Source organism: Triturus cristatus, chromosome 6 (genome assembly GCF_964204655.1).
Source record: "Triturus cristatus chromosome 6, aTriCri1.1, whole genome shotgun sequence".
Classification (NCBI taxonomy): domain Eukaryota; kingdom Metazoa; phylum Chordata; class Amphibia; order Caudata; family Salamandridae; genus Triturus; species Triturus cristatus.
Genome location: NC_140589.1, coordinates 1,695,214,363 through 1,695,227,343, shown reverse-complemented (window position 1 = coordinate 1,695,227,343; position 12,981 = coordinate 1,695,214,363). Strand labels below are relative to the sequence as shown.

Here is a 12,981-nt window from a genome sequence, read left to right as displayed (position 1 = left end):
CTTCAAGAAATCCTACTTTATCCATCTCTGCTTGAAGGCAATTATAGTCATTCTTAGCTTGCTGCAATTCTTGGGTTAGTTTGGATTTTAGTTGAGTGCACTCTTGCTCCAACCTCTGCAGAGAATGTTGCTGACGTAACTGTTCCTGAAAGGAAAGTCATATCAAGGAGGGTCAGCATTTAAAGAGTAAATAAGAGGAACAGTTGTATCATCTAATGTCAAGTCTTACATCTTATATATTTTGTAGACAGTAGGGCATGAGCACACCATAAAACATGTTTTAAGATTAAAGTTGCACACAAAAAACAAGTGGTATTACTACTCCGAATACATAACTCAACAACTGCAGCCTAAGAGGTCCCACTTTTTTCAAATTGGATAACTTTTCCCTTTAAGAAAAGGTTCGTACGTGTACCTCAACACGGCTAAAGGTCAATAAGCATGCAGAACTTCACCCAGATCTATGCATCACATTCCCTACCTGCTTTCCTAAGTTCCTTTCATCACTCTCTGTGAGCACGTTAGGTACACACAGAGTACACGTGATGGCAGATGCATCAGTGTGAAGGGAGGACAGCTGAGTGAGCAGATCCACTCCCACTGGAGATTAAAGAAAAGTTACTGCCTGTTATAGTTCAATCATCAGTATGATTCACGCAGAAGATAATCCCTGAAACCTTCTCAAATACCAGTAAATAAATATTTTTTGTTTCAGTCACCGGGGCTCTGGCAATTTATAGTTTGAAATTCTACCCCGTGAGCTTTTCCACAAGAGCTTGTTCCACATGCAGTTACTCAAGAGAAATAAGGCGGTTTCGCCTCACATGGAAATTAAGTTTGCATTGGAAATTAATATTAAGCAGACACACAGAATGGAGTTTTATTTTTTTTAACAGACTAAGAGTCTAAAATGTTCACGTGTGAAGCAAGAGCATCTGAAGTGCATAACCAGATAAGCAAAGTTATGATGTAAAATTTGTGGTGGTTTATCTATACGTGCCACTCTTTGGCAGCACCGCAGAGTAGAAGTGAACTGCTGTGTTTTTATAGACCAGGATTATAACTAACTAACCTTTCCTCTTCCATCGTGGAACTGACATCTTTAATAAAACAGCTGTCTCTTAAGCCTGGTTGTGTTCTCAGAAGAATGTGCTAGAAAACCAGGATTTAATTGTATAGAGGAATTTTATACAGGAACGTATTAATCTAGAGATTGCACACTTGGATGCTAATGCAGCGATTTATGGTCTCATAGGTTATAAAAATATGTCCTTGTTTATTCATGGCAAGGCTGTATTACAAACCCCAATTTAAAATCGGCGTTGTAGCACTTGTTCTGATGTAAATCTTGTTTTTGGAAAAGAGTGGGAGACAAGGCATATATCGGTAGACAAGATGTAGGAGTATGCAAGATGACCTGCATTTGGAACGCTGTATATGACTCACGGTCTATTTAAAAAGGATCTTAAGAACTATAATGGCAACACTGCACATCGACCTCACTCTTATCCAAGAAATATAAGCCTTGCACACCTTTGTTTTCTACAAACGTTTGGTTCACTACTGTTCTCCTTTTTCCACTCAGCCCTTTTCACTGCATCATTCCTTTTCAATGTTGGGGTAGTGCGAAAACTCACTACAATTTGTTTCTCTGCTTTTTCTATTGTGTATGCCTACCTAACCGTGCTTTCCACTTCCTGCCATTCATTCACAAATAAATATTATAGCTATGACCCCTGCCCAAGGCATGCCTGGCCAATGCACTATTTCATTTGCCAGGTCTTAATCCTGAAGTAGATTCTTCCCCAAAACAGGAATGCAGTCTGTTGGTAGCTGTGTTGTGCCTCTGGTTTCTCAGACTTTGTTGTGTGCTTCTCCATAGTATAGATCCTTTAGTAAACTGCTGGGTTTTGTTCTGATATTAGGTTTATATTTTTTTTCCCCAGAGATGGACACTCCATACAGTCCCTGAAATGTTTATCACATATAAATCTCATCCAATCTGGCCCTACTGAATGAATAGATGAATGAATTAATGCATGCCCCAGGAGGGCATCCTGGTGCTGACGAGGAAAGAGGCATCCGGGAAAAAAGCAGAAGGTGGCTTTGCTGGAATAGCCAGGTTTCGTAAAACAAAAAGTGACAGTGGGAGCAGCGTGAATGAGATTGTAAAGAGAATTCCAGCTTTAAGGAGCAAGGAGGGAGAAGGAGCGTTCGCCCAGTCGACTCCGCTTTACCATGGGAACTTGAAAAAGGAAGGCTGATGCGGATCGGAGTAGGCAGGAAGGAAAGTAAAGGTGAAGTAGTAGTGCAGAGATAACAGGGTCCAAGTTGATGGTAAGCTTGTTTATGAGGCTGTGTGATTTAAAATAGCCTTTTTCCAAATAGCAAGGGAGGGTGTAGGAAGATGGCTCTATATATACTATTTCAAAAAGAGATATTGTGTGCACAGAGTACAATAAGTCCTCAAAGGTATGGTAGAGGTTAAAGTAGCCAATACCTTCCTCTCAATTTAGCGGTAGCTGGGCTGAGCAGTTAGGTATACCAAAATGTATTGTGAATGCATTTGTTGTACACACTCATACAAGGCAAGGACACACAATTACAAACTCCAGGCCAATGTTTATAAAAATAACACTATTTTATTTTTGGAACCAAGTGGAACTCAGTGAACAGATAAGAAGACTTTTCAGTTATGCAATATTTTAAAAATACAGCTGGAAAATGTTTGTAGGAGCATTAGAAATACTTTACTGGTCTTTGAAAAACTTTACAATATCAAGAAGCTACTTTGTCCAGTTCTCAGGATCAACACAGAGAAAAACCACTACAATCCTATGGGAGGAAAGACAGGTAAGAAACATGCAGGTAAGTACACGACTTTCAGGTTCAGTCTCTGGGCTGTAGAACCAACGCAGGAGTGCACCCTCAGCGGCACACCCACAGAAGCGTCCAAGTGCAGAGATCAAAGGAGGTGCACGTGCCCAATGCAGGTCTATGGAGACAGGGGGTACTCAGCCAAGCACCGGTTGCAGGTAAAGACCCACGGTTTCAGGGCAAAGGCCCTAGGTCCAAAGAACAACACAAAGGGGGCCACAAGTTGCCACCAAGAGGTCACCTCCACCAGCACATGGGCAGGTAGGTGCAGGGTGCAAACAAGCATTGTACTCCCAATGGAAGACAATGAAGATCTTCGGTTGAGGAAAAAAGGCTGCAGGCTTGGACCAGAAGACTGGCTGAAGGGAACCAATGACTGGAGAGGTATGGATAGTTGCTGGACACCAGGACACCGTCAGGCAGGCACCCCAAGGCCTGGGGTCGTCTTTCGCCGTCTGGTTTCTTTCACCGGATCCCGTCACGGTCTGGTAGATCTTTCAAGATGAGGCTGCAAGTGTCGTAGGGAACCTCAGGAGAGGTTGTCCAACGCTGGATCCCCAGTTCAGAGTCGCTGGGGAGACATCACTGGATCATTGGGAAACCTGGACTCGGGCCGAGGGCGATGGGTGCATAGTGGTGAGGACTCAAGGTTACAGGCGGCACTGGAGTCCTTGTTGGAGGTTACTTTTGGTATGTTATATAAGTTTATAGCGCGCGCGGCTCATAATGAGTGTCCCGGCGCAAAATCAAACAGGGTAAATGCAGTGGGCTTCAGGTGAATAAATGTGTTTTCAATTTCTTCTTGAACACAACTGGATCCTGGATGGTGCGCAAGACAAAAGGGAGAGCATTCCAAGCAACCGCCGCTTTCACTGCAAAAGAGCTACCCCCTATCCTCTGACGCTTAAAACGTGGGACCTGGGCATAGCACAGAAACGAAGAACGCAGGGGGCGCGCAGGAACATAGAAGGAAAAACGCCTCTGCAAGTAAAAAGAGCCACACCCGTGAAGGGCACAGTGGGCCAAAGTCAAACGTTTACATTTCACTCTATCCACCATGGGATTTTGCTGGACAAATCCGGTGTCCAAGGGAGACTGAGTCCTTATTGAAGACAGCTCAGCTCTCTGGAGTTGCTGGAGAGATGCTGGCCGCGGGACACGCCGCTTTCTTTGAGGGGGGTCGCTGGAGGAGACAGGCCAGTAGGACTGGGGCCCGAGTCAGTTGCCGTCTTCTCTGCTGCTGCACGGCTCTTAAGTCCATCTTCGTAGGTTGACGAATCTGAGGAACATGGTACAGGGGTGCCCTTAAATACAAAATTTAAGGGTGTTACTGTGGTTGGAGGGCAGTAGCCAATGGCTACTGTACCCTAGGGTGAATACACCCATTAAGTGCCCCCTCCCTTTGGGGACCTATTGGTCCTAATTCTCCTAACCAAGATGGAAGATTTTGAGGAAAGGGGTTTACCTCAGCTCTTGGCCACCCTAGGGGTGTGCCAAGCTAGGGTGGACACTCCTACCCTACTTACTAATTTTTACACCTGTCCTGCCGTGGGGGCTAGGACACGAGGCAGGTATCTACACTAGTGGGAGCTGCCCAAATCAGTATAGCACAAGGTGAGATCCTTTAAGACTCACCGCCAAGTGATGCTGTTCCTACAAGGGAGAGGTGTGAAGCACCTCCACCCAGGGCATGCTTTGTTTCTGACCTCCAAGAGCACAAAGGCTCTCACCCCATGAGGTCAGAAACCGGTCTGGTAACGGCTGGCTGACAGAGACCAGTCAGCCAATACATTAGAAGCTGATTGTTTTTCAGGGGACATCTCTAAGATGCCCTCTGAGTGCATTTGATAATAAATACAACACTGGCATCAGTGTGGGTTTATTATGCTGCGAAGTTTGATACCAAACTTATCGTACTTCAGTAAAACCAACATGGAGCTGTGGAGTTAGTGTTGACAAACTCCCAGTCCATGTGCTCAAAATGGCTTCACTGCACTTAAAGTGTCCAAGAATGGACTCAGACACTGTAGGAGCATATTGCTCATGCAGCTATGCCCTCACCTGTGGTATAGTGCACCCTGCCTTAGGGCTGTACGGCATGCCAGGAAAGTGGGGTGAAATAACCTTTGCCAAATGCAGTAGTGTGTAGGCATAGCACCCAGGAAGGTGTGCCATGCCAACTCTTAGTTTAGTTACGCCAAATCAAGCAGTCTGCAATGGCAATGTATATGTGTTAGGTGAGGGGTCTCTAAGGGTGGCAGCCCTCAGAGGCCCTCTCTGGTCACAAGTCCCTTGGTACCAGTGGTACATTTTACAAGGGACTTATATGTGGGCCAGAGGGGTGCCAATTGTGAAAACACAGGTACTGTTTTTGGAAAGAACACAGGCCCTGGGAACCTGAATGTGGAAAAAGGTGGGGTGGGGGGGTTACTGCAACAGAAACCCACTTTCCTACAAAAGGACAAACGAATCAGGTGCGCCGTAGTCCAATGAATTACCTGGAGCCACTGAAGCAGATAGCCAGGCAAGCCAAAGTAAAAGGAGTTGCCACTGAAATAAAATATCTTGATTTTGTTGTTGTTGAGTTTTGAGCAGTTAATACTCCTCCAAGTAGAAACAGCAGTTATGCATGACAGGAAGCATTCACATATACCATGGTTGTTGTTGGAAATGGGTATGATAATTTGGGTGTTGTCTGCATAAATTCAAATGAACGAGTTACCAAGGTGAGGGGGAGCAATGTAAAGATTGAAGGTCGAGAGAGGAGCCCTGCAAGAGACTATGTAAAAGGATGGCCAAATAGGTGAGAGCAGAATGACTTGAGACCAGTGTAGGAGGTTGTCCTTGTATATGGTATGTAATTTGGTGGTTATACTGTGCACAGAGTCCAGGGGTTCCCCAAAAGTGTACAGGGCTCAATGTAAAAGCCAAATTGCTCTATTAGTGGTAGTATGGGCGAGCAGCCTAAGGCCTAACACAGAGGAGTGTAAGACATTTATTACATAACATTGACCAATAATGGACACACAACTCACAAATGAGATCCACACCAATTTTAGAACAAGTATTTGCAATGCAATAGGTCTCGCATTTATGGGAGCTTGAACTGTTGGCATTGAAAATGACAATGCCTTTTATTTATGTGTTGTTTTTAAAACAGATAAATAAAAGACATTGTCATTTACAATGCCAATAGCTTAAACTCTCGCAAATGCGAAATCTATTGCATTGCAAATGCGTTAAGCGCATGTGCTGTATAAAAAAAAAAACAGTGTTGAGAAAGCGTGTCCAGGCAGGACAAAGCTATTTGAGAAAATAGTGCTTGGAGGCTGTAATTAAAGCCTACCGAGTAACAACAAACGTAACAGGGGGTGTCGCCATGGGAGGTTACAAAATAAGACAAGACGGTACTAAGGAGGGACTACTAAGCTTATTGACCAATGAACAGCCACGATATACATGGAGAATGAAACAACCCAATGAAAAATATGGGCGGAGAATGGGCGGAGCTTCAAGTCCCTACCTGAATACAGCATGCCTCGCAGAGCAGCGCATGCGCTGCCCAGGCACGACCTAAAAACGTAGCAAGGAGTGGAACATTCCAAGGACATCACCCTGCAAAGAAACACTTAACTTACTGCTCTCTCTAGAGGAGTATCAGAGCTCACAGGAAGAATACACTCAAAGATATGGTGTAAACAAGACACAATGAAATATGGAGGAGCAATAGGAAGACCTTTTGACATTCTGACTAGCCCACTCGCTGATCATTTACTTTAAACATAATTACAAGCAATAGTACCATTGTTGATGGATTGACAAACATGCAGGGTGAAAAAAGGCGTCCACTGTTTTGCAACTCATATCAGCAGCGGGTCTTCCCAAATTGTAATTCCACTTTGGTGGCTAAACTCGCGCATAAAAAGGTGCCAACATCCTACCTAAAGGGCTAGCTACCATTGGTGCAGCAGGTACTAAAGCCTACCGAACACAACCTTCACCGCCCCAACAGGGTATGGGGCTTTCCTTTACCAACATAAACCCCATAGTATCCTTGATACGCAACTGGACACTGTGCTTCTGCAGACCCAGGTAAGGCAGAATTCGACCACAATGCAGTCCTCGCATACTGCTGCCCTCAATGCAATCTTGCAAACATAGACTTGTCCTTGAGTGGGAAAGCTGTGCACCTGCCTGTAGGGCAGAGCTGAAATGCCTCAGCCACTCCTACCAGGCAGATTTGTTCAGTATTTTACAAGACTGTCTAGCACGTTTGTTATTTCTAAATACATTATACAGGTTTTTCAGCATTTGAATCTTTCACACCTAGGAAAATTGCTGCAACTGTGTTGGAATATTTTTGTTTACTTTTGGTATGCAGCCAGGTATGTAGTCCCACTGCCAGCACTGTGGAGGCGGCAACACCAACTGAGATATTATTCTAATCTTATCCTGCCTTGGCACCAGCTCCTGGGCAAGACAACGAGCTGCTGTGAGCCACTTGGCACAGTATCAAGTAATAAAGCCAAGCACGAGAAAGTCTAGGGCACCATGAGCTGGATCAACATATTGCCTCTAAAAATGCCAATACACGCACTAGTACGACAATAAGGAGCTGCTGAAAAATATGTCAGATGACCCATCAATGCACCAGCACAGCTTAGCATTGTCCTTCCTTCACTGTGACGCACGGTCGGCGAGATAGGTAGTAGAAGCCCCTAATGGGCTGAGCGCACCTTCAAGAGATCTAGTATTTAAGGCAGAGCTCTCAACTTTCACGGTCAACAAAACGACCTGCATTGAGCCGGGGCAAGTGCAAAGTATAAAACAGCCAAAAACATGTGTATTAAAATACACAGGGAAGCACTACTAACAAAAAAGAAACATACAATATTACTTTGCTAACCACAGTAGAAATAACAAGCTTACACTGTATCGTAACCTACCAGCCGGCCTAGAACATCTGACCTCCACTCTGACATCACCGAGCGCATTCATCTCCAGCAGCCTTCAGCGCCGAGAGTAAGGCGAAAATGAAAGCGCGCCGAAGCATTGTGCCCACACAGCAAACACGTGCACATCTCCTGTCCGGGCGCGTGGAGGCACTGCAAAGAGGAGTCCAGGCACGTGCACATGCCCTGTCTGGGCAGGCACGCCAAAGGAAGACAGGGAGGGAACCACACATGCTTCCCTCCCAATAGAAAGCACGGATTTGGCAAGTGCGCCAGTAAGAAACGTGGGTGGAGCTTCCACCCTCGCTTCGCAAGCCAAACCGACGACAATAGACTCGCTAGGAGCGTGCAGCGCATGCGCTGCAGCAGCGCTAGGCGAGACCTAAAAATAAGCTTCGTTTATACTTTATTTTAAGATCTTCGCAATAAGGCAAGTACGTTTTTAACTAAAAATTCTTTTTTCTTTCAAAAGTCGACCTTGTTTCAATTTCTAAACAGTTCAAAGTTATCCTATGGGGGAAAACCCAAAAAACAATAATGTGGTTAAACAGGTAAGTTGGGGGAAGGCACAATGCAGCACCAAACATACACCACCAGAGGAACAGGGGCAGCCGGATGCAGGGGGCACTTTCAGCATTGGACACCGAATGCTTTTCAAAGGAGATTTTGCTTTCAACAAACAGGCTGCAGGCGTCCGACCAACGACAGCAGAGGTGAGTAGAGGTTGAGGGTCGAAGGGGCCCAACGATTCCGCTCACCAAGGCATAGGGGCTTCTGATGCAGGGGTGCTTTTAGATGTCGGCATCTTCTCACCAAAGCTAGTCAGGGGAGCCTCTGAATTCAGGCTGCAGGCGTCGTCCTGGAGTCCAGGAGGGGTCAGCCAATGCTGGACTTGATGTCAGGATCACTGTGGAACCTGTTCTGGGTCGGTGGGCCATCTGGACACAGGCAGTAGGCATCAGATGCAGAGTGGACAGGACTCACGGATCCGCAGGGCACCAGAGTCCTTTGTGTTGGATTCTTGGGGGAAGAAATGCTGTCCTCTGGAGTTTTGGTCTTTTCTGAAGTTCAGGCAGTCTTTTCCGGGTTTCTGGAAGTTGCTGGCTACATAACAGGCGTTGTCTTCTTGCAGGTCTTGGAAGCTGGAGACAGGCTGGTAGGACTGGGGCCAAGTCAGTAGTCTTCTTCAGGCTTCGCTGCACAACATCTTCGGCCTTCTTAGGCCGCAGGTAACTAACTACAAGGTCTGAGGGAGCCCTCTAAATACTAGATTTAGAGGGCGTTTTAGGGGAGTAGCAGGTAGGGCCAATGGGCACCTTACCTGCGGGGACTACACCCTCTATTATGCCACCCTCCTGTGGGGGCATAGTCCTAGCTCTGATTGGAGGAGTCCCCTCATCTTGAAGATGGAGGGGACTGTAAAGTGTGTTCAACTTCGTCTCCTCCTCCGGAGGGGTGGAGTTGCCAAAAGTGGGCACACCACCTAGCCTTTTTACGTTTTCTTGTTGTTTTTTCTGCCCAAAGTGGGGGTGTAAACAGGGGGCTGCCATCTGGTGCTAGCAGCAGAGGCTGGGGATCGCATTACAAAGGCGGCAGGCCTTTGAATCTTCCCCTTTGAGCACTGAGCCCATCGTGGGAGAGGATGCAAGGCACCTCTGCTCAGGATGTGCATTATTTCTAGTCCCAGGGAGCAGAGGTTCTCCACCCAGGGGTCCAGAAACATGTCTGTGTGTGGCAGGCTGCCTAAAGCCAGTCAGTCACCACACCAAGGTCAGTTGATTTTCAGGGGACACCTCTGAGGTGCCCTCCAAGCACATGTTTTAATAAATCTCACACTGGCATTGGAGTGGATTTATTACAAGGAGTTGTTCGGTACCAAACACTCCTGGTTTCAGCGAAGCCATCATGGTGCTGGGGGAACTAGAGTTGTCGAGTTTCCAGCCGATGTACCCCTTATGGGTTCCCTGGCACTTACAATATTTGAGACTTTACTTAAATATTGTAGGGGCATATCTGCTACGCAGATATGTCCTCACCTGTGGTATAGTGCACCCAGCCTTAGGGCTGCAAGGCCTGCGAGAGGGGTGACTTACATATACCTCCCAGCAGTGCTGGCTGGCATGACATCCAGGCAGGGTGCCATGTCTATTTTTCTGTTTTTCACCTCACAAGGGCATGCAAGCTGCAGTGGCATGGTCCTAGTGAAGGGTTTCCAGGGACCCTCTTCAACTTCCAGGCCCTAGGTACCCAGGGTCCCCTTACTAGGGAATTAGAGAGGGCAGAAGTACTAATTATGGATATGTTTTAGGGAAGAAGCACTGGCATAGGGGATCTGGTTGACACGGACCCTGTGCACTACAATCGAAACCACATCTAATACCAGGCAACCATGTCAAAATCGGCACTTTTCACAACTGGTTACCCACAAGAGAGAAGAACCACTTCAAAGCATTAAAAGAGATTTCACTGTCAAAGAGGCACTTAATAAGAACCGCATGAGAGACCATGAAAGGCTGGGGAAAGGTCTAACATGACCACTGCTGCAGTACCTCCTTTTTTTAAGGAGGTTCAGGATAACATCAGGGACGGTCAGCATGGCAGTTTCTGTGCTATAATTGAGAAGGAAACGGTTACAGAAAACTTTTAGACTCAAGGTTAAGAGGAAAGCTGGTTTAAGGAAGGAAGAGCAAGGAGGGAAATGGTCCTACAATTACTAGGGTAAGCTAGAATCGGGAGAAGACTATTTTATAGCAGAATAACCATGGCATATTTCCAGCTACATGGTACCTCAACAGAGGATAATTAAAGGTCACATAGATCCCACAGCGCAGGAGAAATAATGTCAGGTGCCTTGGCAAGAATATGCTTCAGTGGATTCAGTGAAAGACAAAAGAGAGTAAGTCACATTTAATCTGTTGAGGTGAAGGGTGCGTTGAATAATTGCAGACAATAAACAGAGGGTTTGGAGTTAAAGTCGGATTGGATTTTATACATTTTGTCAAGAAAGGCAAGGAATAAGTCGTCACCGGGTTTAGGACAAGGATATGGCATAATGGCAAACTGCACGATAGAGAAACAAACAGGATACAACGAAAAATCCTCAAACAAGGCTTTCCGCAACTACAAGAAGTGGCAATGTGTAACGTATTTATGCAGTACACAAACAGTAATAAAAAGAAAACACAGCACAAGAAAAATCCCACACCAATTTAGAAAAAGAGAACATTTTAATAAATTAACACCAAAACGACAAAAATCCAATTTGTAGAACCGGAGTTAGGAATTTTTAAAGTTGACGTAAAAATCTAGTTCCTTAAAGATCAAAGCTCCACCTACTAAAAACTTGTTACGCAAGAGCAGGCCAAAGTAAAACAAATACGAGTGACAGCGATGGAGAGCGGGTCAGATACGATAAGTGGATTGTGCCCGGTTGGCGCTTACCATCGGACTTAGAAGAAATGTTAAAGAAAATGTTCTGAGAAAGTAGAGTTCAGCGGGGCAAGGCTGAAGGCGGTGCCCGAGGCGGGAGCATAGTAATTGGAGAGCCACTGGAGGAAGTTGTGGTGAAGATTTGAAGATTTAGTCTTTCGGACAGTCTCTTTCCTGCAGGTTGAAAATCTCATGTGGGACGAACCTGGAGGCTGTAGCCAATGAGAGTTCCAGAAGGCTGGATAGCCCTTTGCCCAAGGACCGCTGAAAAGGATTTGCTGCTGCGGAGAAGAACAAAGCAGGAGCTGCTATGAAGTCAGGCCAACCGGCAATGCACCTTGGACAGATAGACGAGCAGACTGGCCTCAGTCTTCTCTATGTTCTCAGAGCAGTTTTAAACCAATAATTTTCTAAGTCCCAGTTTTGGATTTTAGCTATCTGGGCACATTTAGCACCATAACCAAGGGTGGAGGACAGGGGGGCACCACTTGGGGGGGTTAGGACTTACTCAGGCTGGATTCAAGATGGTTGGAGCCTTTCCTATCTCCGAGCCTCTGATCAAGAGGCCAACCAACTAGCCATTGGAGTCATTCTGCCAGTCCTGGGTTCAGGTATTGAAACAAGGCTCAAGCAGAAGGCAGGCCTTTGAGGGTTCAAGGCAGACTTCAGGTAGAAAAGCAGTGCTTGTCGGTGCATCAAGGCACACAGCAGGCCACAGCAGTAGGAAGTCTTCGGTAAGTCCTTCAGCAGGTCCAGAAAGTGAACTGAAGGGTGGGTCTGAGGGTCCCTTGTTATACCTCGTGCTGCGTTTGAAGTAGAGGTTTGTAATGAATTCCCAATGAAGTGCTTGAAGTTTCTAAACTCCCTGGACCTGGCTCCTGCCTGTCGGTATGTACAATGTAGATGGGACCAATCCTTTGTGTGAATCCAGAGCACAACCTATTCAGTTGAAAGTGGGGCTGTTGCCCAGCTCCGCCCCCCCCCACCCGCCACCCCCAAATCCTGCCAGTTGACTGCCCATACAGGCAAACCTAATCTCTCTATTGTGTGGCTGGGTGAAAAAAATGTCCAACTGTCAGCTACACCCAGTCATGTGACCCAGGAATACGCTGCAGGCAACAAATGGTTAGGGTAGGAAAATGCAACCTTTCTAAATGCGGCATTTTAAAAACCTCAAATTTAACATTAAAGAGATTTTTTTATTATAATTTCTCCCTCCAGCAGCAAACATGAAATGTTTACCGCACGGCAGTGAGTGGGACCCTCGACCCTGCTCGCAGGCCAGGTCGCTCCCCATGCCGCACGGCTCCTCCTGTGCGCTCGTGACTCCCCCGTGCTGCCTTCCACTGCCGTGAGTTTGCCGCTGGTGTACTTTCCTTGACTCTGTTCTGCTTGCTCTGTTTTGCTGCCTCCGATTGCTGATTGTATTTTTCTGCCCATAATCTGTATTTTCCCGATTGCTCCCAGCGCCCCTTTTTCTTCTGTACCCCCACCGCTCTATTTTCCCATCCCCACTTCCCGCCGCTGCTCCCCTGCGGCCCCGCCCCTTTTTCCTTCTGTGACCCGTTCCCGCCGCCCATTCGCCGCCCGCTCCCGCCTCCCAGCTGCGCCTCCCTCCCACTTGGCCTTATATGGAGGACGCTGCACGGCAGTGAGTGTGACCCTCGACCCTGCTCGCAGGCCAGGCCGCTCCCCACGCCGCACGGCTCCTCCTGTGCGCTCC

General features: G+C 46.7%; 1 protein-coding gene across 3 annotated transcripts in view; it reads right to left on the bottom strand.

Annotated features, from left to right (window-relative positions):
- Positions 1 to 12,981, bottom strand: part of CENPF (centromere protein F) — a 389,482-nt gene that overhangs the window by 300,304 nt on the left and 76,197 nt on the right. For all 3 annotated transcript variants that reach the window (XM_085612916.1, XM_085612917.1, XM_085612918.1), the window contains exon 9: positions 17 to 145. In XM_085612916.1, the coding sequence (XP_085469042.1) occupies positions 17 to 145 (129 nt within the window). The remainder of the gene's footprint in view (positions 1 to 16; positions 146 to 12,981) is intronic.